General features: G+C 38.7%; 1 protein-coding gene across 2 annotated transcripts in view; it reads left to right on the forward strand.

Moving 5' to 3' along the window:
* The window catches only part of lingo2 (leucine rich repeat and Ig domain containing 2), a 177,520-nt gene extending 152,819 nt beyond the window's left edge, over positions 1-24,701 (forward strand). For both annotated transcript variants that reach the window (XM_026330463.1, XM_026330464.1), the window contains one exon: positions 22,848-24,701. In XM_026330463.1, coding sequence (XP_026186248.1) covers positions 22,860-24,701 — 1,842 coding nt within the window. In that variant the 5' untranslated portion in view covers positions 22,848-22,859. The remainder of the gene's footprint in view (positions 1-22,847) is intronic.
* The last annotated feature ends 1,275 nt before the right edge of the window (positions 24,702-25,976 follow it).

The raw sequence follows: 25,976 nt of genomic DNA on the forward strand, positions 1-25,976 counted from the left end.
ACCAAAGTGCTGAGGCTTAAGAAAAACAGAAGCATGATTCATCTTGTTTGTAAGGCAAGACTTTATTATAGGTAGAGTAAGAAAAAGGCCTTGGCTATAGCTCTCCACCCAGAAGCTCTGTAATTGCTTTCGGCTGCACCTTGAGAATTTGATGAGTCAAGTCAAGACTTTTGTTTGAGTGACTGAGCAAAAAAGGAGCTCTTACAAAGTGAATTATCACAGCATCACTGAGGAAACAAAAGTGAAGGCCATGGTGGCTGAGCAGGCTTTCATGCATTAGAAATCAGGACTCCTTCATTTTATTCACATAATTGCTTTCATATGCATTAAAGACGAAAAAAAGCCTGAGCCTACAGGTAATTCATGGTTTTTGAATTGCTAAAAATGATGCACACCTGAGTTTACCTTCACTATTACCTGTAATATTATTGCATTGCACACCTGAAGCTATAGATAACAACATATATAGTTAACATATATTTTTGTTTTTTTTAATTCATGTCACATGCAGTTTTAATCAGCATAATCTTCCAGTGGGAAGTGGAACCTGATCATGAGTGCTGATATTCCTTAGATGAGCTTTTGTTTATACGGCTATTGACTAGCACAATATGAAAGTAAATAATTGACTCTTTGCCACAGCAGTCTGGTGACACCTCAACCCTTAAATGATGATGTCACATTTTTCATTCATATTTGCTTTGTGGCATTTCCAAATGAACCCCGTGTTCAGAAGCCAATTTAATGCATCCCTTTAAAAGCAGATTTTAGTGGACATAAGATGAGCCCAAATGTCCACTAATTCTGTTGCTCTACACCAATAGGAGACACCACTTAACAGCTCTTTGTACTTCTGATGTTTCATTACCGTAGCTCTAACATGCCCCGTGCACTAAATGTACCACATCAAAGCAAGTTACGCTCACCCCTGAACAGTACAATCCTTTTGTTTTGCCTTTGTTACATCTATACACGGCTGTCCTATTTCACACTTCCCACCCTGTGATCACACAAGCTCCATGATTGTGCCTTGTTCTGTTTTGACTCGCTCCTCTTTAATTACAACTCATTTCCATAATGCCCCCTTCCCTCCACCTCCTCCATTGCACTCCACACCCCACTAAAGTGCACCCTAAAATTTCCAAATTGAAGCATGCTACCAACTAGTAAAAAATAGACTTCTCTATGGGAAGACACAGACAGCTCTCTTCTCTTATTAAAGCAGAACAGAGTGCACTGCATCTGTCGAATGAAGATAGGTTTGAAGTGTCTTCCCAAGACCCTCTGGATATCCTGAATCCTATAATAGGGCCTGTGGGCTTTGTCATACATGATATATATCAAATTAATTGTCACATGGAAGAAGTGGTGGCCAGTGGCCAAGACACACAAGGAAGTTGTCCAGTTCTATCTGAAGTGAAAGATGAAACTTCCTGCTATTTGACCAGTCAGATGTCTGTCAGGAAAAGACGCTATTTTCTGTCTTCTTATGAATCACCTTGTTTTTGCAAATGATATGCCAGAAATCCATGGTAACACATTTTACACTTTGAATTTGGTAGAGAGATTATGTTTTTGAACTTTGTGTCATCACAGGAACATCTGTGATGGGGTTGAGATAAAAGGTAGACACATGGTTGCTATGAATGAGGCCAAAAAATGTGCGGGAATTTCCCCAGAGAAGATGTGTTTCACAAACAACAGTCAAATGTTACTGCTCCTGTGAAGCTGTATTTAAAGATGTAAACTTGAAGATATGTATAATCAATAAGCTCTTTGAAAAACATCATTATTTTATGGATTAAAAACAATTTCACAACAACGATTTCAATTATTCCAATTGAGAAAAACTGAGTATATGTCTGCTCACCCTTTTGGAGTGATGCTGGCCATGTGTATCACATGGACATTTAGTAATTAATTGTTGGAAGTCCTACCTATCCAGACCATCTGGACTGTAATTAGGCCATGGTACTGGCCTCTAGCTTAAAGTCATCATGTTTCCTTTTTTCCTCCCCTCCAGATTGGAAGCAATAACCTTTTCCCCCTGATCTTTTCTGCCATCGTGACACAGCATCCTTAGAAACAGTCCTAAGGGGCAACTAGGAACAAATAGAGCATTGAAGCAGTTTGTGTGGATGCTCACACTGAAACTGTAATAAAAATTGTTAGAAAGAGCCCAGTAATAAAACCAACTAACATTCAAGACCATTATGTGTTACAAGAAGTATATTATCTTGGACCACTGGTTAAATAAGCAGTGCAAACTGCATGTATGCATAGATCCAAATCCCAATATGATGCCTAATTGAAAGCATCATTACCACTTATACACAGTGTAAGTTTCAAATTATGCTCAATTCTATCCAGTCTACTAGTTTGTCCACAGCACAGCAATTCTGTCTTTTTAAGTGCTGGTAATTATCATTAGAGTTTATTTTAAAATGATAATAATTACATACATGCTGGTGCCTAATTAGTGACCTCTTACTCACCCACTGTCTTCAGACATCTGTTGGCTCTGGCAGTTTAGGTCATTCTGCTGCTCCGAAATCCAGATAAAACACACAGGCTGACTAAGTTTGTCTTTTAACTTTAGGTTTGAATCTGCATATGTTTGTATATTTCATCCTTCACTGTGTCTTACCTTTAATGCCTTTATGTGTTCAACATATAAGTCTGAAAACCCTCTAAGGCTCTATCTCTCTGGTTCTTATGATGAGACCTGTCAGGTGTCGTGAATGATTAGCCAATGAAAAACCAATCACTCTCTGTACATATGACTATTCCTTTGACGTCATTGACATCATGTATATTTTATTTGCAATGAATTTTAATTAAATCAATTTAAATGTAATGTAAAAGGATATACTCGATTCTACAAAATGTAACAGAATTGTAAATATTTTGGGAATCTTTATCTCACAAGTATTTGCCTTTGGCACTTAACTTAGAGCCAGTTTGTCTCCAGTGAGAGATGTTTGAAGTTCTGCTAGAATTGTACGTAGGTCAGTGTTTGAAGTTTCTGGCAATGCAAACTTGGCCAGAGTGTAAGAGATTTGCAGAATATCTTGAGTGTGAGTCTGTAATCTCTTTTACTTAAGAATTAGTTTGAATCTTTTATTTTATGCAAATAAACAGGCATAAATAAAGAATGCAGGTATGGAGAGCCCTGATATATCAGCAGACACCAGGACTGTGAGTATGGGCTGGGTAGAGGCTTGAAGGTGTGGCAGCCTTATAAAGCAGCTGCCACAGTGGATAAGCTCAGAACTCAGGTTCCATATCCTTCCTCCGCAGTAGTTTATACCTCAAATCCTGCACCCCTCAGTTTCTAGTGCATATAACTCTTTGACATAAATCCTTATGAAACACTTCTGAATCAGAAGCACAGTAAATGGCATACAAAGCTAAACATTATTTAGGGTTCTGGAAAAATATATTATAATGCAAGTGGCTCCACTGTACAACACAAAGGAAATGCAGTGTGGGCAGCAGTTTGAGCAGTCTCAGTTATACTGCAGTGATGTGAGAGGGGTCTAATAAGATTTTTGAGGGTCAGTCCACAGAGCAACTGATTAATCCAAAGATTAATTTAATCTGTTTTCATAATAAAACATTATTAGCTGTTCCCTTCTCTAAGTGTTACCTTTCTGCCCTCTTAAAAGATTATACACTTACCAATCACTTACCTGGAAGCAGTCAAGAAGTCATTAAGTTAAGCAGACATTGTCAGTGTTCCGGAGGCTGAAAACGATGGGAGAAATTGGTGAAGTGCCATGAAAAATGGCCATGTTAATGATTTGTTTGCAAAAAGGTCTATCTGCAGAAGAGTTGGTTTGGTGCTTATCTTCAGCAAACAGACCCCTGATGGATCCTGCCCCAGGTCTCTAGGTGGCAACAAACTTTTAATGTGAGAAACCGGTTCAGAGAAGCCAAAAAAATCCACAAAGCATTTACTGTATAAATACAAGGCTGTTGAGGCGAGTGTCTCCAAATCTGTTTCCTTGGCCGAATTGCTCAGCAAATTATCTTTACTCCTGTGCTATTAGATAAATGTAGAATGATTTGTTCTTATCACAGTAGAAGCAGAAAATATTTGCTGAAGATTTATCTATTTATAGGAAGTGTCAGTAGGTATAACACAACTCATACAAAATCTTCCATTCCAATACATTATTAATACAGTATGTGAGTTTATAAAATGTCTGGTTTTTTTTGTTGTTTTTTTGCCTAATTACTCAGTATCATCTAACAATCTTGATGCAGAAACCATAACATCTTATAGTAGAAAAATAAACTTGTCTTATGTTGGACTATGTTAACTTAACATGACCTCAAACCTAGTTCCTGGAACTTCAAAAATCTGTTTTTACTTTTGTGTCAAAATCATATGTCAAAGAACTTCATATACCCTCACTCATGTAGGTTTAAAGGCTCTCTAGCTTTCATTCAACTTCTTTTAAGATAAAACACAATGTGAAGATTTTGAGCCAGGTAGTCCAGGCTAGCGGAACACAAAGAGCAAAATGGAAAATGTCAAGCATTGTCCCTGAAAATTAATAAAACTTGTTTACAGTGATGTTGACATTTGATACAATTTTAAAATTGATTGATGAAGCTTTTGTAAATCCTTAGGGTGACATCTTATCAGATTGCTGGATTTACAAACATTGCAGCTACACTGGTCTGGTTACCAAATAACTCCCCTCATATCACTGAGTTTGAAGTCACTATCTTCATAACTGGTCTGATGGCATTTACTGTAACATCCATAGCTTTTATTTGTAATAGTGGAAATGCTTGTCTTGGCTAGGCAATAAAATGCATTTCCAATTTTATAACACTGTTACATTTACTTAGCTGATATATTCCACTCTTTTTAGTTTGTTTAATGCCCTCAGTAAATGAAATGTTGGTGCATGATCAATTCTATTGCAAAATAAAAAGAAGAATGTTTTTTTCTGTTTACACACCAAATAAAATATATGTTATCAACTTCTATCCCATATTACATAAGCTGTAGGTTTTTCATTACATGCACACAGTAATTTTCTACTTGCATACTATTCAGGTCTTTGTGTGTTTTGGCCTGGTTGACCATGTATTAAATAACATTAATTAACTTTATATTCTTACTTTGTCTTGTAAGTTTACATCTCTCTTTTTATCTCTCTTTTAACAAAAGCAACAAAGGTCGTATTTATTTTTTGGGGGACTTTTTGTTTGATTGACATTTAGTAATTATTTGCATATTAGAATGATTTGATCAAATAAATTTACTGAGAGTTTCAGGTATAGGAAGCCCAACAATATTCTATTCACTGTATCTACTTTGAACACACTTCCCTGATAGACCTATAGTACTGTTAAAACATTAGCTTCCCACACCACCCCTTTTCCTGGTGCTTAAACTAATCACCCAGGGCTATTGTAAGCTAAACGGCTGCTGTGTAGTGAGTTACAGAGTCCCTGGGAGGATCCCAATGCTTTCTTACTGCTCCGCCCTCACTAAGTATACAACTTCAAGGAGGCATGAAAAAAACTGAAGTGAATGAAAGGCAGGAGTGAGCAAAGGGTGCTGATGTTTTGGACTGTTTATTTGATATACTATATACATGATTTCAAAGTAGTACAATCTGTAACATTAACTGTGAGTAACTGTTTTCCAAAGGGACTTTGCCTTACGAAGTGAAGCCATTTGCATATTCGTTCTTCAGAAGTTGTTTACCTTTACATAATTATCTAACAAGCACCAGCTGCGTTAGAAAAGTGAAGCTTTTATTCCTGCTGGAATTATTACATATTGTGCTAATCAGTGACATCTTAATACAATTTAAGTTTTTTTTTCTTTTACAGCTGATCTGCAATTATTATAAACATCTTTATTGCACAATATAATAAAAATGCACATAGATTTCACCTTTTATTTAAGAAAAACTGCATGAAATTCAGTCATTTTGGCTTCTACAACCACAAAAACACTACAGGGACTGAGTGTGGTTCAGTGATTAGTACTAAGGGTGTTCCCCTGTCTCAGTCACCAGCCAGCAGCAAAGGGAGCCAGCAGAGCAGGAAATGTGTTTCAGTTTACCATAACGATGGCAGCCCCTTAGGAAGGCCATTTGTATTGAACTTGAACTTAGATACTTTGAATCAGAAGTAATTTGAGATTTTTACAGTGCTGCACTTTCACAAACTTCTCCAATTTGAATATTTCTGAAGTTGCTCAAACTGTGTCTGGTAATCTTATTCCAGTGTTTGTACTGGAGGCAATCTGCAATAGAGAAAGCAATTTAATTAAAATTGAATATGTTTGTTTTGGTTAAATTCTAGCTACATTGTTTTCTACTGTTTTCACAAGTCAACATTATTTAAGCAGTGACATTACCTGCACACCCCCCAGCAATGCAAACACAATCCTGTTCACACACATTTGAAGCATGAAGCCTGTGGCTATTGCCTTTGACAAGCAGCTCTGACAGATCACTATTCAAATTCAAAGATGTCTATTTTCTATTTTTACCACCCAGGACTATCCATACAAATTATTTAAATGTATAAAAATGGAGCTTGACATGGTAGAATTAGTAATCATACACCTAAATTTAGATGCAGGGTATGTCCATCCATCCATCCATCCATCCATCCATTCATTCATTCATCCACCCATCCATCTTCTTCCACTTATCTGGGTCCGGGTCGCGGGGGCAGTAGCCTAAGCAGGGATGCCCAAACTTCCTTTTCCCTGAACACTTCCTCCAGCTCATCCGGGGGGACACCGAGGCGTTCCAGGCCAGCCAAGAGGCAAAGTCCCTCCAGCATGTCCTGGGTCTTCCCTGGGGCCTCCTCCTGGTGGGACATGCCCTGAACACTAGGTATCCGGAACAGATGCCCAAGCCACCTCAGCTGGCTCCTGTCAATGTGGAGCGGCTTCACTCCGAGCTCTTTCCAGGTGGCTGAGCTCCCTACCCTATTTCTAAGGGAGCGCCCAGCCACCCTACAAAGGAAGCTTATTTCAGCCGCTTCTGTCTGAGATCTTGTCCTTTCAGTTATGACCCAAAGCTGAGGACCATAGGTGAGGGTAGGAACATAGATTGATCGGTAAATCGAGAGTTTCACCTTTTGGCTCAGCTCATTCTTTACCTCAACAGACTGGTGCATTGGCAGCAGCAATGCATTTAATGTACTGCATTGTCAGTCTCACATTCCATCCTTCCCTCACTTGTGAACAAAGCCCCACGATATTTAAACTCCTCCACTTGAGGCAGTATCTCTCCCCTGACCTGGAGATGGCAAGCCACCTTTTTCCGGTGAGAACCATGGCCTCGGACGTGGAGGTGCTGATTCTCATCCCAGCTGCTTCACACTTGGTTGCAAACCGCCCCAGTGTATGTTGAAGGTCCTGGCTCAATGAAGCCAACAGAACAACATCAACTGCAAAAAGCAGAGATGAAATCCGTTGGTCCCCAAACTTGACTCTCTCCAGCCCCTGGCTGCGCCTAGAGGTTCTGTCTATAAAAATAATGAACAGAACCGGTGACAAAGGGGAGCCCTGCCGGAGTCCAACATGCACTGGGAAGAGGTCTGACTTACTACCGACAATGCAAACCATGCTCCTGCTCCAGGTTGTACAGAGACCAGATAGCACTTAGCAAAGGCCCCCGGACCCCATACTCCCGGAGAAACTCTCACGGGATGTCACGAGGGACACGGTTGAATGCCTTCTCCAGGTCCACAAAGCATGTGTGAACTGGTTGGGCAAACTCCCATGAACCCTCAAGCACCCTGAAGAGGGTGTAGAGCTTGTCCTGTGTTCCATGACCAGGGTGAAAACCGTATTGTTCCCCCTGGATCTGAGGTTCTACCATCGGCCAGATTCTCCTCTCCAGCACCCTGACATAGACCTTCCCAGGGAGGCTGAGGAGTGTGATCCATCGATCAAGCCCATGACCCATCAATCAAAACATGGAAGCATCTGATGGTATATTGTACATATAGTTTTGTCAGTTGTTGTTTGCCATGGTCTTTAGGTTATATTAAATTAGTATTTTACAGTTACTTATTACATAAAGAAGCATTAGCACAGTGATTTCTGGTTCTGGTCCTGGGAAAAGAAACAAAGAAAATATTTCACTCACTCTATTTAGAAATAAAAGTAAGTTAAAAAGAATTTCATTTCATAACAACCTTCCTATAAATTCATATAGAAAAGATGAATTATGTGAACTGCTGTTTTGATATTTGATCCAAACATGCTAATCACATATTTAAGAAATGTAAAATGTCATTTATTTACCTCTGATTCTCAGAAATATTCCTGTTAAAAATAACATGTCGAATTGTTTGACTTTTATACAGTAGTAAAGTCCAGAATCACTTGGCTTTGGTTCACTAATATGCAGCAGAAAGGTTCCAGGCTCTTGTTTTGCTGTAATGCGAGGAGTCGTATTAACACTATCAAAATCAAAGGTAAATGTTCCTCCCAAGAATTCAGGGAAGTTTCCAGAAACAAGCCTGATCCAGTGCAAAGTTTCTGAATGTATTGATTTGTGGCGGGCACATGTCAGTGTCACATTTTGTCCAACGGCAACAGTCTTTGTCACAAAAGTCTTTTCTGTGCATCCTGAAACAAAAAGACAAACAGAGACTGATTAACATCAGAGACAGAATCATGTACATCCTCTGCTGAACTACTTTAAGAGTATTACAACACAGTACAAACAGTACAGGTACTACGTATACCTCTGTGCATATACTTACGTCCCTCTCTGAACATCAGCAGTATATAAAATACGATCAGCATTTCTGGACAGATGACTTGGTGACTGCAGTTCATTTAGATCATATCATGATGCCTCTGGTTTAGGCTGCCACACATAAAGCCATGATTCTCAAAAACAAGTTCACATTTAACTATAGAACCCACAGCAGGGTGGCCCCGAAGGTTTGGGATTCAGATTAATCTCTTTTGCAGACTACACTATAAATACTAATTTTTTCATGAATGGGTGCAGTGGAAAATATGATAATTGCACTTTGGAAACCTATTCCACATTGTTTGGAGTGAAACAGCACAAAGCACCATAAATGCAATCCTGACTGGGAGATTCAAGGCAAGAATTAGTAGGACCACAATTAGTTTTTTCCAACTGCTGTAGGTTTTATTTTATTTTGTTTTGTTTTTTTTTTTGTCTTTTTCTGGACTGAATCATGTGACCTGATCAATATCCAATAAGGCTTTGTGATCCTTGCATGGACCATAATCCCACAGGAGAACCATACTGGATGGGTGATAACAGCATGTTGTAAAAACCACAATTCGCAGCCAAATTACAGAAGCCCCTGCGTTGATTTGTCCCCTGGGAATTCATTAACCCTTTGTAAACCCTCTGTCTTTATCCACAACAGTAGTCAGATTAGCTCTGCTGTGTGAATTCCCCTGGGTAGTGATAATACTGTGAGTTATTGAAGCAATGCTGCCTGCCTTTATGTATGTGCAGTATTTTACTTGAATGAGCAGCAATATTGCCCTTTCATGTTGCCACTGAAAAGGCATTGTTGTGTCCCTCATCGCTAAATATTGTATTGAGCAATGATACGCAGTGGAGTGCAACCTACAGCAGTACCATTCACAGCATTAAGACTGTAATAGCTCATCTTGCACCGCTCATAACACATTTGTAATTGGCCCATTACTTCACCTGAGGTTAAAATAAGTATTCAAGTAGTAGCATCCAGTTTCAGGGTGCTAATTTTTCATTTCCAATATACTGTCAGGTTTTTCTCAATTAGTTGATTAATAGCTATTTTTTTTAGTTCTAGCTATATGTCAGAAATTGTGCATAAAAAAAAACATCATGCCCAAACAACAACCATCTGTTCAAAAAAATTAAAATATGCAAGTTACCATTGTGCATGAGAAAGAAAAAAAATAAATCTCACATTTGAGAAGCTGAAAACAACAAATGTTTGGCATTTTTTAAAAGCAATGATGGCAGTAATTATTCACTTGAAAATAATTGTCAATTCATTTTCTGTTAATCAGCTTATCAATATCAATATCAGTATCAACTCATTAAAGCTCTAATTTGTCTGTTTCCTTTCAGTTTTTTTTTTATCAGCACTGTGGTTGCAGGTTTTCTGTCTCTGCATGTAAAACCATCTGAATACCTGCTTATTTTAATACAATCCATCCATCCATCCATCCATTTTCTATACCGGCTTATTCCTTAACCAAGGTCACGGGAATCTGCTGGAGCCTATCCCAGCTCTCTTTGGGTGAAAGGCAGGGGTACACCCTGGACAGGTCACCAGTCCATCACAGGGCCACATAGAGACAAACAACCTCACACACTCACACTCACTCCTATGGGCAATTTAGAGTCACCAATCAACCTGACATACATGTTTTTGGACTGTGGGAGGAAACCAGAGTACCTGGAGAAAACCCACACAAGCACAGGGAGAACATGCAAACTCCACACAGAAAGGCTGGGTTGCGAACCCAGGACCTTCTTGCTGTGAGGCAACAGTGCTGCCCCCTAATACAATCCTAAATTTGAAATTATGAAATAGGTGTCTTATACAGTACATTGAGTAGCAGAAATACAGTTCTATTTCTGTTTTCAATTTCAATTTATTGAAAGTGCATTTAAACTGAAAATGTCCCAATACATTGTGCAAACCAAGAATAAAAACAATTTAAATCAATAAAACATTAGTAAAATAACAACAAGGAGATTAAGAAACGGAACATATGTGAAGAAACCATTAAATTTGATATTAAAAAATGATATGCATGGTTTCTGAATGTCAACACTAATCTTCTTAAACGTTGCTGATTGTTCTTGTTAAAGACTCTGACCAAGCAACAGAGCCATTGGAGCCAATCAATAGACCATTACCTTTCCACAGCCAGTGTTGGAAATACTAGTGTAAACCGAAATAATCATATATGTATCTGATAATATTTTCTCTTCTCACCAAACACTTATATCAGCAGATAACTCAGACCATGTGAAAGAATAAAATATACAAGTAGACATCAGGAGCTGATATTAAGAACTGCATAAGACCACATTTTCTGAGGCACTACAAGCTGCACAGTTGAAAGGAATTTAATAGCATTGAGCTCTGAGGTCAGAGGCCAGACCTCTTGATTGGGTGAGGAGAGAGAAATCCAAAGAGGAGAGAGAGTGTTGAAGACAAACAGAAAGAGAGACCCAGAGGAACAAGCAACACACAGAGAGAGAATAATAGCATAAGACAATGAGATTTAAAACAAATGGGGAATTAATGTCTTAGAGGAGGAGATGGAGAGATGTCTTTCAGGTATTTGTACAAGATTTCCTGCCAAGTATGGCGAAACGTTGTTGGAACATCACGAAGATGCATGGGTATGTTAGAGCTGCATGTGTTCCTCTTAGATAACATCATGAATAATTTCTGTCCTATACAGGAAAATGTTTAAAATTTTATCTCTGCATTTGTTTGTCTGTGATTTTGAGCATAAAATGCTTCTTGTCCAGTCATCTCTTATGGCTGTGCTGATGACAGAGTGTGCAGAATAATGCTGAATGCACAAATGACAGGACTGGGTGATTTGATAAATTCCTACAGCTTGTGCAAAATGTCGTAGTATCATGCTTTAAATGAATGTGGAGTCATTTGTTTATCAGTATGACTTTGTGACGTTTGTAGTGCCTCTTTGTAATACTGAGGAGCATCATTTCAGCCCAGGACTTGGTCTGAGCAGATGTACTTCTGGCGACAGGAAGCGTGATGCTTTCATTGTGGTGCATTAATACTGTTTGTTGTTTTCTGAATTTTTGCTGCAGGCATTTATGGAGTCAGCGGTACATGTCTCCCTTTATTATGGCTGATTGTTTATATTGTTGCTTTTATTTATTTATTTTTTTACTTCACCATGAAGCAATTTCTGTCTTTTGTTTCAGGTTATACAAGCATTATGGTATATCTAGTTTCATGAAAGTCTTTAAATGTGAATATAGGCCAGAATTAGGAGGTTGGGTGGAGGGGTAAAGGTGTTTGCTAACCACTTTAACTCTTCCTGCAGTTGAGTCATAGTACTGATGAAACGCCTCCTGATTCAGACCTGATGTAGGTTGCCCATACGTGGGGGTGGGGGTGGGGGGGGGGCAAGAAGCAAATTCACAAGGGCTCTCGGGAGCCCACACAATGTATTAAAGGCTGATGCAGATGCATTTTAATGAGTCCACACAATTTATCTCACAAGGCTTTTCAGTTCAAAGCCAGAGAAAGAAGAAATTCTCTCAAGGTTCTGCTTACCCTTTTAAAAATGCTCTTTAGACATCAGTCGGAATAAAGATACAGTCAGCGGAAATATAAGAGATCTGTGACAAACATTTGAGGTAGTCTTGCTGGTTATGCAACTTTATGATCAAGTGATTAAAGGGAGGAGTATGTTAAGGTAACGAGGCTAAAGAAACTGCTTTCTTCTTTTCTTGGCTGAATGGTATTCTCTGTTTTTCCTGTTACTGGTCTGGTAAGATTTATTCTTCCACACTGGCAGCACTCAGGCTCAAACATGCTCAGTTCTGGTTGTACCCATGAGCAAGACACAACATCCTTTGCAGCTTCAGGGTTGTTGTTATGGGCTAATCTCTCTGTGGGGGCAGCAGGTGGAAAAAAGAAAATCCCTCTAGGCATTACTGACTTGTCACAGTAGCAGCGCCTGAAATGTCAAATGAAAAGTGTCAAATCTGAATCACAGTGTGTGTTAGTTATACATTAGCATGTAACAGAATAACTGCTCTGTAGTCCAGATCATTGGTTTGTTATTATAATCAATCAATAATATACTTGCAGTGATCCAAATAATTACCTGCATAATACTTGTATGACAGATTCTGGTATCTGATGCAGTTATTGATTTTTTTTTTTTTTTTTTATTCATTGCGGCCAGTGTAGTTTAGTGTAGTTTACAGAGCACATGAATGCAGTAAATTATCAGTGTAAGTGGTGGTCAAGGAGCAGATGGTGAAACATCTGTTTTATTAAAAAATATATTTGTAGTCATCATGTGTGCAGTCTGTGTAGTTTTGCTGTTGGTATTGAAGTAAAATATTAATGTGTGCTGGATGTTGAAAACAGCCACGTTATGGAGGTGCCTCTGTGGAAGGATGCAATGTTGCATGCAGATGTGTGTAATTATACACGGGTTACTGTAGATTTTAACATTTAAAGCCAATACTATTGAACGGGGCTGCGTTTTTGAGGCTCATACCCATACAGTCTGTGTAACCTAAGCAGTTGCCTTTTTAGCTTTGATAATGTATTTGGTGGAGTATGCATGGTGTGCATGGTTTAGTGAATACACAGTATTACGGTGCTTTAGAAGACTGTTGCTCTCCACTCTTGCCTTCTGTAGCCATGTTGTTAAATCAGGAGGATGAGAAAACAGAATAAATTTGACTTCAACTACTTTGGACATGGAAACAAATTTCTTCCAGTTGAGATCCAAACAGACAGCACTACTATGCAGGTTTAAATGTTGAAAAGGGTTAGCTAGTCAGCCCAAATCACGTTTGATTGGATAAATATGTGTATATGTTCCAGAGTTCAAGATAAGTTTAACATTTTAAACATGTTTTTTTTTTTTTACAGATGTTTGTGTCAACAGGATTAGAATTTGAAATGTATTTTTTTTTTTACTATGGCGTTGAAAACCTGCCAAACCCTTCTCAAGTCATTTAATGAAAATGTTTTGTGATAAGCAAATATTGTCCTAATTAATGTATCCATCGTTATCAATGGTTTTCCAATAGAGATATTTACCATATCAAGTAAAAATAAAAGTAAGAAGTATGTGATGTTTATTGGTATAGCAGAATTCACACAGAGTAATTCAAAGTGCTTTACATTGCTTTAAAAGTCAAAAATTAAAATTACAGACAGCACATAGTATTAATCAAAGTCCAAGTTGCTTTGTCTTTATATTTTATATATTCTTTGGATAACAAGTTCACTAATGTTCTGCAGCTTTATAAAAATATTTTTATCCTTTGGGCAATTTGCACCTATTAGGAATATTTGTTGGTTAATGTGAGATTAAAGATATTCTTTTCTACTTAAGTGGTACGATGAGGCACAGCAGCATCATCTGAATATCAATATAAAAGTGCATTAATGTTTATACTGTGCCAGTCCAATCGGAGCAGAGAGTGGGTGTCATTTTAACTCTGAAAAATACACCACAGTAAAACCTCTTAGTACATAACACATTGCTCTCAAACGACCTGAGAAATTGTTTGAATTTTCTTTTTCTCGTCACTTGTAAATGGAATTAAATGACAATGCTCAGTTCCTCAAACCTTATTAAGTCCTCTCATATTGTAGCTGTTGTATTTTATCATCACACATTTAATTACCAAGTTTTGTTACCTTTTTTTTACAATCTCCTGCTCGTCTCTAAATTTGTCATTTTTAATAGCTATTAAACATTGGATTAACTCTGCTCTTCTGAGAGGCTTTTCCTGTGGGATGAATCAAGATCAGACTGTTTGATTCGGTCATTTGTCTCCCTCCCAAACCAAGGGTTATCTGACACAGAAAAGAGCAACTTACTCAATCTCCTAAGTTTATCTCTAATTAACACGGCTTAATTGAGCTTTGACTTTGCTCTGCCAGCCAAGTGGAAGGGCAATTTATGCATGGAAGCTTATTATTGCCCTAAGGCTGTTGATCCTCACTGTTAAGGGCTCTTGGTCCCATGCCCCTCGATCATGTGACTATGATCATGTTGCTCATGCAGTGTGTGTGTGTGTTTGTGTTAACGAGTTACAGTTTGTCACACTGAATCCAATTTATGAAAATGGTTGTGAAAATGGATTTAATTATCAACAAGGGTTTTTGAATTCTTCACCGCCATCTGTGTGCATTAGGAACCATCAAGGTTAATTCAAGTGGGGCACAATCCAGTGTCATCATGTGCCAGTCCCAAGTCCGGGTATATGCAGAGGGTTGTGTCAGGAAGGGTATCCGACGTAAAATTTAAGCCAAATCAAACATGCGAATCACAAATATGACTTCCATACCGGATTGGTCGTGGCCTGGGTTAACAACGACTGCCACTGGTGCTGTTGACTTACAGGGTGCCAGTGGAAATTGGACTACTGTTGGTCAAAGAAGGAGAGGAGGAAGGCATGTTCGTAGGCAAAGGGAGAAGAGGAAGGGCAGGAGTGTAGGACTTAGAGTAGGGACTTTGAATGTAGGGACTTTGTCAGGGACAACTAGAGGGTTGGCTGATATGATGGAGAGAAGAAAGGTGGATATCTTGTGTGTTCAGGAGACCAGGTGGAAAGCTAACAAGGCCTATAGATTAGGAGCAGGGTTCAAGCTGTTTTATCATGGTATGGATGGAAAAAGCAATGGAGTAGGAGTTTTTTACTAGGAATGTTCTGAAGGTGAAGAGAGTGTCAGACAGGGTGATGAGTCTGAAGCTGGAAGTTGAAGTTGTCATGTTGAATGTTGTCAGTGATTATGCCCCACAGGTAGGATGTGAGTTAGAAGAGAAGGAGAAATTCTGGATAAGGTGATTCAGGGTATCCCTAGTGGTGAGAGAATGGTAATTGGGGCAGACAATGTTTAGGAGAGGTGGCAGTAGAGTTTTTGCCTGGGCTACTTAACAAGATCTTGGAGAGTGAGAGGATGCTGCATTGTGTCTTTTTAGATTTGGATAAAACGTATGATGGTGCCAAGAGAGGAGCTATGGTTTTGTATGAGGAAGTCTGGAGTAGCAGAGAAGTATGTTCGAGTGGTGCAGGACATGTATGAGAGCTGTAAGACAAGTGGTGAGGTGTGCTTTAGGGGTGACAGAGGAGTTCAAGGTGGAGGTGGGACTGCACCAAGGATCGGCTTTGAGCCCCTTCTTGTTTGCTGTGGTGATGGACAGGCTGACAGATGAGGTTAGACAGGAATCTCCGTGGACCATGATGTTTGCAGATGACATTGTCATCTGTAGTGAGAGCAGGGAGCAGGCGGAGGAAAATCTAGAGAGGCAGATGTTTGCTCTGGAAAGGAGAGGAATTAAGGTTAGCTGCAGTAAAACAGAGTACATGTGTGTAAATGAGAGGGACTCAAGTAGAATGGTGAGGTTACAGGGAGTAGAGGTGGAGAAAGAAGGTGGAGGATTTTAAGTGCCTAGGGTCAACAGTCCAGAGCAATGGAGAATGTGGAAAAGAAGTGAAGAGACATGTGCAAGCAGGTTGGAACGGGTGGAAGAAAGTGTCAGGTGTGATGTGTGACAAAAAAAGAAAAGAAACACAGGAGGCAGAGCTGGAGGTAGCAGAGCTGAAGATGTTGAGGTTCTCTCTGGGAGTGATGAGGATGGATAGGATCAGGAATGAGGACATCAGAGGGACAGTTCATGATAGATGTTTTGGAGAAAAAGCCAGGGAAGCCAGATTGAGATGGTTTGGACATGTTCAGAGGAGGGACAGTAAATACATTGGTAAAAGGATGCTGAGGTTAGAGCTGCCAGGAAGGAGGCCTAGAGGAATACCAAAGAGGAGGTTCTTGGATGTAGTGAAGGAGGACATGAGGATAGTTGGTGTGGGTGAGGAGGATACAGAGGATAGGGTTAAATGGAGGCAGATGATTCGCTGTGGCGACCCCTGAAGGGAGCAGCCGAATGGAAAAGGAGGAGGAACCACCAAGGTTGTTGCTGCATCTGCTGCTGCTGTTCTTTTTTGTTTTTATACTCCTCCCATTAGAAATATCAGCGTCTTCTCCTGTTAAGTATTTGTGCTTGGAAAAATTGAAGGAGGCAGAGTTGTTTAATTATATCCAGGTCACATCCTGAGGAGGCATTCTATTGCATGAGAAGTCAAACTGACAGTGGTTTATTAAAGGACTACAGTATCATTTTGCATGTTGGCAGGCTCACCTCAAAGCTTTGCTGCCCTTTACAAAGATCCTCTCAATAATGGATAAGGCAAAGAGCACTGCAGTATCTTCCCTCTCATTATGATCCTATTTGATTACTCGCCAATGCTCTTTTGAAAAGGTGGGTCAATTGCACACTCTGACTCTGAACTAACCTGCAAGTTAATAACCTCTTTCCTTCAGGGTGGCATCATTATATGATATAAGCCTCATTAAAATAAAACGATGAGTTACAAAAACCCTCACAAGGACCTACTGTTATTTTGCAGTTTTCTTGGAAATTAAGACATCAAACACTGCTTTTGCATGTCCTTTGAAAACAAGAATTCAAAATCTCTTGATCATAGAAACTTTAGTAACCCAGTGAGAATAGCAGTGATTGTGCATCACCATGATGAAGAGTGGTGACATGGTTTTATCCCGGTCTTAAATGGATTTGAGAAATAGTGTGCATGATGTGTTTTATAACATAGTTTTTGGCACTTTCTGAAAGAGTTGCCTTTGTTATTCGCTCCTTTTTATAACCACTTACATCACGATGAGTTGGACTCATTGACGTGAGGGCAGCCATGTCAGATGCTAATGTACAAGAGAGCTTGCTGTCTAACTGCTGCACCCAGTATGTAGCACATTCTCTCCCTGCATGATTACACATAATGTTGCTTTCATTACTGTTTTCTTCCTCACACAGCCCCGTTCCCTCAGCGGCTTTGCTCAAGCTCAATGTTAATTTTCCTCCTTTTCCTGCCTTTAGATGTGGCTCTTCCTTCGGAGCCATCTTCCAAGTCAAAATATCAAAATTTGATGCTTTGATTATGCTTTTTAAGGGGTGTTGATAATTACCGGGTAAAGAAAGCAACTGTCTCCCACCCTCCACCATAAACATGGGGAGGCTTTTCTTTGCAAACAGGAATCGCATTATGTGCAATGATCAGTGCCTGGGGGCTACATCAAACACAGTCTGAAAACCTTTCCAGAGAAGATAGAGACAGGCCAATTTCACAAGTGGCATTTTATTGGTTGATTGCACAGAGGCCAAGTTATATAAAATCCCTAAAACTACTTGGGCAAAATAAGAAGCGCCTAGTGAGCATTCAGAGTGTACAAGCTTACCCTTAAGATGCAAAAGCAAAAGGTTTCCGCCATTACTTTGCCAGGCTTAAGAGACTAAGTGTAAACAGAATGTGGTGCTTACAAATTCGACCAATGACATAGTGTCACTGCAAGTGTGGAAAAACCATATTATGCCAACTTTGATTTTCATGTTTTCCGTTGAACTGGCAGCTTATGTAATCCTTTAACGGATGAGCAGGTTGTTATGCTCCTGCAGCCTGCATTCAAATAGATTCAAAACACATGATTTTTTTAAGTATTTAAAGAGGTCAAATAATTTATATACAGCTGAACTTTAAAGATATACATGTCTGCAATAGATCTTAGTAAAGCTGACTTTAAATGCTCTGCTGCTAAGATCATGTTGCCATCTAACAAGCTGTACCGTGAGGTGGCTAATTAGTTGGTAAATAATTTAAAATCAAGCATGGAGAGTGGGTGTCCAGAGACACTGAGGAGCACACTGACCTATGATTGCTTGATTCAGTTTGCTCCAATTAAAAAGTAAAAGATCAACAAAAATATTTTCATGAAATTTCTGGCAGCTGCAACTCAAAGGTGCTTACAGGAAAGAATACAGATCCATGGCTGCATATGCCATATTTAAAATTAACATAAATATTAGAGATATAATTAAACATGCACTGACCGCAGGGCTTTTCAACATGAGATCATTTCCGCATTATTAACACAAAATGACTGTAAATCTGTACTTACTGTACCTTTTAAGCTGCTGAGTCATTTGGTCATTATACGCTATCAGCCATCGTGCTATGGACAATTCAGCTGGTCTTTGTTCTCAGTCCGTTAACTCGAACAAATGTGAAAATGAAGCTAGAGTTTAACCAAAAGTGATAATAATATAATGATAGCAAAATAGTGCTATATACATATGATGACTAAATACTACTCAGAGAGTGGGTAAAAGAGTTGTAGTGAGAGAGAGACAGAAATTCGCAGAGGCCCTGGGCACTGATTCTGATCTCCTGTATAGAGCAGTTCCACTCTCACCTCTAGATTTGTCTGATTAAAAACCTCTTGTAGCGTTCAATCACATAGAAATCAAATAAATAGTACTGCAGCCAAAGATTACACAAAGCTTTATTAGTCTGAAATATTTTTTTATTACAGTGATCATAGTGTTATAGTGAAGCTACGTTTATTATTATGTATAATAGGAGTTCAGTACAAAAGAAAAACTTCTATCTTACACATGAAAAACATTTCAGAGAACAGACAAGGGAATAAAGTCATGACTAACAGTCAGTACCCCTCTGGTAGACAGACGTCATCCCTACCCATCCACTTACTAGTTAGCCTTGGGCTGTGTTGAAAAGTAAATCATAGCATCATGGGTTGAAAATATTTTCAGTGATTTGTATGGAAATTAGTTTGTGATAGAAAAAGAGGAATGCATGTGTATTGAAATATGTTCTGTCATTTATTTGTCATAGTGGAGGAATAAATAACAATTTAATAGCAAGGAAAAGTATTACATAAGTTTGAGGTTCACATTGGGCTACTCGGGCATACCTACTGTATGCATGGAATGATGGCATTGTGCAGCACCTCAGCACCCCTGCAAATTGGCTGTTCACTGATTTATGCTGAGTCAGATACCATTAAATGTTATCATCCCCCTCTTAGGATCCAGCCCTGAACTAATGTGGGTCAGGGGTCACATTTTAGAAACACCTTCACAGTGTAGGCTTATCTCACTGTGCATTGCAGGATTTCTGCCACTGTCAGAGGAATTTTTCAGAATATTGAGATAAAATTGAAATCTTGGAAAGAAATGGTAAAAATAAAATTTACCCTGAGATACACTTACATTAATTCCTGATAATCATCATAATCCCAAGACCATTTTTGACAGATTCTTGCATTTGACTATGTGAAGTTATTTTTTACACCATTTCTACAGAGAAATTGTAGTTAAGTGAGAGATATTTCAATTTATGTTGTAGCTACAATGTTTGTATTTGTAGTAAGAGAGGTAGACCAAGTACAACAGAGAAATCTAAAAAGCCATTATATAAAAAGTCCTACTTCAGCAAAAGTATTATCAGTATTATCAGAACGATATGTACTAGCATCAGAACTAAAAGTGCTTATCCTTACTTAATCACAGTGCTTGAGTACAAGTAGTTATTTCACGCCATGATACTAAGATCTAGATGTTTGTTTTTGGTTTGTGGAATATGTGAAGCCATACATGATGGTAACAGTTACCTTGAAAAGTCCTTTGATTGACCCAAGTCACACACAATTGATGCAAAACATCAACACACACACATCATCACCAACAAAGCATAAAACATAGGATTAATTCTATGCAGCATTTGCTCATGCACAAGACACCCTACTGGTGCTGCTGGTGCTGCGCTGGCATTATAGTTCTGTCATTCAGCAGCTCATCCAGGTGAGTGGGTTAGATCACAGGATTACTCCTACTCTAATTACACACTGTTACAGAGACATACAGTAATTATCGTGTTTGGACACCCTCTTAGTGAACCATCGAATCATATGGTGCTGCAATTTATGTGGACAGCCTGTGTACATAAGATGGTTATTATGTAGGAAGAATCTCCAGAAACATGATGACACATGAAAAATCTTCTGTTTAGAGCTGTGTGCATGTGTCACAATCACATCACCCATGTGTTTCTACTGTTAAAATAATTTATCAATTGAACTTATCAACTTTATTTCCTGACTGTTGTACAGAACACAAAGATCAGGTATTGTTTACATGTTTTTAAACTGATTCCTATTCCATTTTTTATGGGTTGATATCAGAAGTAGTATCTTTTCAATACTTTACTTCATAGAACCTGTTTAGTTCTAGGTTAATAGGTTTGTATAGGAACCATGATGCATAAATAAGATTCAAAATTAACAACAATAATAATAAAATCAGGCAAAAGAGCAATACCTTATTAGTCTAAGCGACTAAGCATTGTCTGCCACCTAAAATAAATTCTCTTTTCAGATCACTTCACAATATACACTTTAATGCATGACGTTTAATGGAGGCATTAAGAATTTAGCTTTTATTTTCAAATCAAATATATTAGCTGTTGATCACTTAAACAAATCTATGCACATTGGAAAATGTCAGCAGAAATATAGAGCTGACCATTTGGTATCTATTAAGTATGGCAATGTATCTTTTTTAGAGGACTGGAGACAGTCTATACATGATACACAAGTATTACAAATATATACAAATAATTTCAAATTTTAAAAATAAAACGAAATATTGGCTAATGACATACAGTGCACAACTCATGCCACTTCAATAAAAAATGAAGAAATAGAAATAAATAGAAATATCCTGTGAATTAAGTCATTGCCGTTGGCTGTTTGGTTTCGTGCCTGCATTTTGGTAGAACACAGCATTCAAATTTAGAACTGCGAATGTATGAAAATAGTTTTATTGTGAACAATGGTGTGAATTTTCTAATTTAAGTATACTGAGTTGACCCATAACCACTTGCTTGACACTGATTTACTTTTTTTTTTTTTAAATTTTGGACATTTAAACTGGTTTCTCAGATTTACCCAATGTTTCTCTTTAACTGGAATTGCCATTGTATTATTTTTGTGCTATAATATGTTAGCATATTAAGAGCCTGGAGAGAAATTTAAATTATTCCTTTCGTCATTTAAAGTTAGCACAGCCCATGACACACCAAATGAGGCAGGGATGGTCTGCAATCTTTGCAACCTGTCATCCAGTCTGTTTGTAGCGAGCAGTGCATTCAGTTCATATATCTGCTTGTCTATGTGTGCTCATGTGATATTTATCAGTAAGTTGATTTAAATATATGTGTAGGCTGGTGGATGAAAAAAACACCATCCATATTACCAGACTAGGTTGTGTTTTGACATATTTTTATCAAAACATAATTATATATGAAAGACACATTTAAACTATGCCAGATGTTTTTCATTTCATTTATACAGGTAGACATTTAATAATTAATAATCATTTAAAATGGTGTAGGTCTGTTAAAATCTGACATATATATGACATGATCCCAGGAATAACTTACTTGGTTGTTTGTTTGAATGAATTTTTAAATTGGAATAAAACATATGAGACATTTGTATATTGCCTCTTAAAACTCTCATATTAATGATTACAATTAAAATCAGATTAATCCACCAAAATTATGCTCTCCAACCATTTTGGTTTGTTGTACTTGCCCATGAACTGCACATAGTAACATGCATATTATCATGATTTTTTTTTTTCCATTCTCTTTATGTATCCTGTTTGGAGATGTGTCTTTTTAATATTATTGTTTGTATCATGGGGTGTCACCTAGATTAGTGTAGCTGGTTTATATTTGCAGTAAATTCCCTTTCAAGGGACAATAAAAAGCAATTTTATCTACATGTAATAAGCTGTAAAAGCTACAACTCATTTCCATATAACATTTAGACTTGTTCAAAGTCTAATTTATTGCCCACAAACAGATTCAAAAGTTTGGTGGGAAAAGCAAGTTAAAGAAATTATTTAATTGAAACACGTCCATCCAAAACTTGGAGTCCAGCAGTTCAACTTCCCAAAATTTAATAAGTAATTGGAAAGACACCAGCAAGAATGAGATATTTGTGCATCAGTCTGCACTCAGTCTTGTCAGACATTAGTAATGTAAGGGCCATATGTCTCCATAGTAGACTTTGTTTGGTATTAATTAAAAAATTAACTCTACATTAACGTAACTACAATAAAGTCAGTGAGTACATAACTAAACTCTTTCTTTCCCTTTCTGTTCTTTCATATCTTGCAGAACCGTGACAGAATGGTCGACTGTATGAGCAAAGTCATGCTGCACACGGTCGTCTCATGCTGGCAGCCATTCCTGGGACTGGCCCTCATGGCTGTTTTTGTGGGGTCCACCCTAGGATGTCCCTCACGCTGCGAGTGTTCTGCGCAGAGCAAGGCAGTGGTTTGTCACCGCAAGCGCATGCCCAGCATTCCAGACGGCATCCCAACAGAGACCAGGATCCTGGACCTGAGTAAGAACAAACTGACAATGATCAACCCTGATGATTTTGTTGCCTTTCCTGGTCTTGAGGAACTTGATCTCAGTGGAAATATTATCAGTTATGTTGAGCCTGGCGCTTTCAATGCCCTGTTTAATATGCACTCTCTCAGTCTCAAGAGCAACCGTATCAAGCTCATTCCGCTGGGTGTCTTTGCAGGCTTAACAAATCTTACCCGTCTGGATATAAGTGACAACAAGATTGTCATTCTCCTGGATTACATGTTCCAGGACTTGCACAATCTAAAATTTTTGGAAGTGGGTGACAATGATCTGGTTTATATTTCTCACCGTGCATTCAGTGGACTTTTAAGCCTGGAGATACTAACCTTAGAAAGGTGCAACCTTACAGTTGTACCCACTGAGGCCCTTTCCCACCTGCATAACCTGGTCAGCCTCCATCTTCGATACCTCAGCATCAGCACTTTGCATCCATATTCGTTCAAAAAGCTGTTCCGGCTGCGGCATTTGGAAATTGATAATTGGCCTTCACTAGACCATGTGCCAGCCAATACCCTACATGGTCTCAACCTGACAACGCTGTTTATAACCAACACCAACTTGTCCTCTTTCCCTTACCAAGCCCTGAAGCATCTACCCTACCTGACACACCTCAACCTGTCATACAACCGCATAAGGCACATTGAAGGGGGGATGCTGATGGAGCTGGTTCGGCTGCGAGAGCTCCATCTGGTTGGAGCTCAACTAACCACCATTGAGCCCTATGCCTTTCAGGGCTTACGGGGGCTAAAAGTCCTCAATGTCTCTCACAACCGACTGGACACATTGGAGAAGGGAGTTTTTCAGTCCCCTGAGGCACTAGAGGTTCTTCTTATTGACAACAATCCCTTAGTGTGTGACTGTCGCCTCATGTGGATCCTACAGAAAAGGCACTCCATATTTTTTGGGGATTTGCAGCCAGAATGCAGCAAGCCAGAAGGTATTCGTGGTAGGCCTTTTAAGGAGGTTAAGGAGACTCTCCTGTCATATTACGTAACATGCACCAAGCCAAAAATTCGTGAGAATAAAACACAAACGATCACTGTGGATGAGGGCCAGCAGGCAATGCTGCGCTGCAGTGCCGAGGGGACACCAAGACCTATTGTGTCCTGGTTGTCCCCTCGTCGACGAGTTCTTACAAGCAGAAGCCATGGTAGAGTGACCGTCCACAACAATGGTACACTGGAGATCAAGTCTGCAGAAGTACAGGACAGTGGAGTGTACCTTTGTCTTGCCTCTAACACTGCAGGGAATGACACCTTGATGACTTCACTGGCGGTGAAAAGTCTGGGATCACTCTACGCTAACAGGACCCAGTACTACACAGATCCCAGCAATGCCACTTCCAATGGGACGACTGGCGTGACCCTTGGTTTGGACCTAAAGACTATTTTAGTGTCAACAGCTATGGGTTGTTTTACGTTCCTGGGAGTTGTCTTGTTTTGTTTCCTGCTCCTTTTTGTTTGGAGCAGAGGAAAAGGAAAACATAAAAATAACATAGATGTTGAATATGTGCCTCGGTCAAAGTCTAATGGCACTAACGTGGACTCAGCAGAGGGACAAGCAGGTCCTCGTCGATTTAACATGAAAATGATGTGACTGCTTTTACAGATTTTGAGATTGCGGATTGTGGAAATGCTCAACGTGCAATGTATTTTTTTGCAAACAGGACTACTGAACTTCCCTCTGCTTCAGGGAGAGTGGTAGTGAAAATGTTTGGAGCATCCTAACAAGATGAGATGTACTTTAATTAACTGAATCTTGATAAAATGCTTGGACACTGTGTTTCAAATGCTGAAAAGCATAGTAGGACATCCTCTTATGTAATTGCCATCGGGCAACTTCTTCATCATGGATGAGGTCTGAAAACTATTGCCACTAAGGGGACCCAAAGGGAATAAGTGTCATTTATCAGCTTTTTGAAATTTGTAAGCCCAAAAGGAATCCTAAGTTTTGGGTTGGATCTACAGACTCTGCTAAACTGTGTACAGTACAAATTTGTATCTAAGCTATTAATCTACTTTGTTTAGTCTTGCGCCATGCTTAGCCTATTCACAGAAAAAAAATCAATGAATCAAACCATTATTTCCTACGTTCAATACTTTGCATATGTGTACCTATGTACATGTATGTACATATTCATTCATTAACTATTCATAGCAATATTCATGGGATGTATTAGCCAAAATTAATATAGCCCCATATGTTCAGCAAGAACATTCTTCAGACTTCTTACGTTTCCAGGAAGGGCTTCTATGGGTTGTTATCTGCCCCACCCCCCAAATTGACTCCTAAATATCAATAAATATATATTTATCCATGAAAATACAAGAAAAAAATATCTTATTTATGAAAAATGTTGAGCAAAGAATTACTCCTCAAACACTAAAAATGATCCAGTATCAGTCAAAATACCTACATGAACCACCTTTTTGTCCTATTTTTGTCTTTTATTCCTTTGATTGTACCTTTGCTGGTTGACAAACTACATGTGTCAATTTTAATACAGTGACATTTGCATCATTTTCCCCAGTAGGAAATTTGGACTTTGTTGTGGTAGTTCCTCATTTTGTTGTTGAATCATTTAGATTGTGAAAACTTCAAAAGTAAAAGTAAAAAAAAAAATGTATGTGAAATAAATGAAGATGTATTTGTACCAGTGAGTCTGTCTACATGGCTAATACATGAGTTCTTCTTCTCCTCAGCCGTGTTGATGGACATCAGTCTTCTGATGAATATTGATGAACCATTTTGCTATCGTCGCATCATATTATTCATTAACACTATAGAAACATCCATGTGCGAAATGACATTTGGTAAGAAAATGAAAGTTTATTTAAAATATTCAATGCTATGTTATGACTGTACTTACAA

Source organism: Mastacembelus armatus, chromosome 10 (assembly GCF_900324485.2).
Source record: "Mastacembelus armatus chromosome 10, fMasArm1.2, whole genome shotgun sequence".
NCBI classification, from domain to species: Eukaryota; Metazoa; Chordata; class Actinopteri; order Synbranchiformes; family Mastacembelidae; genus Mastacembelus; species Mastacembelus armatus.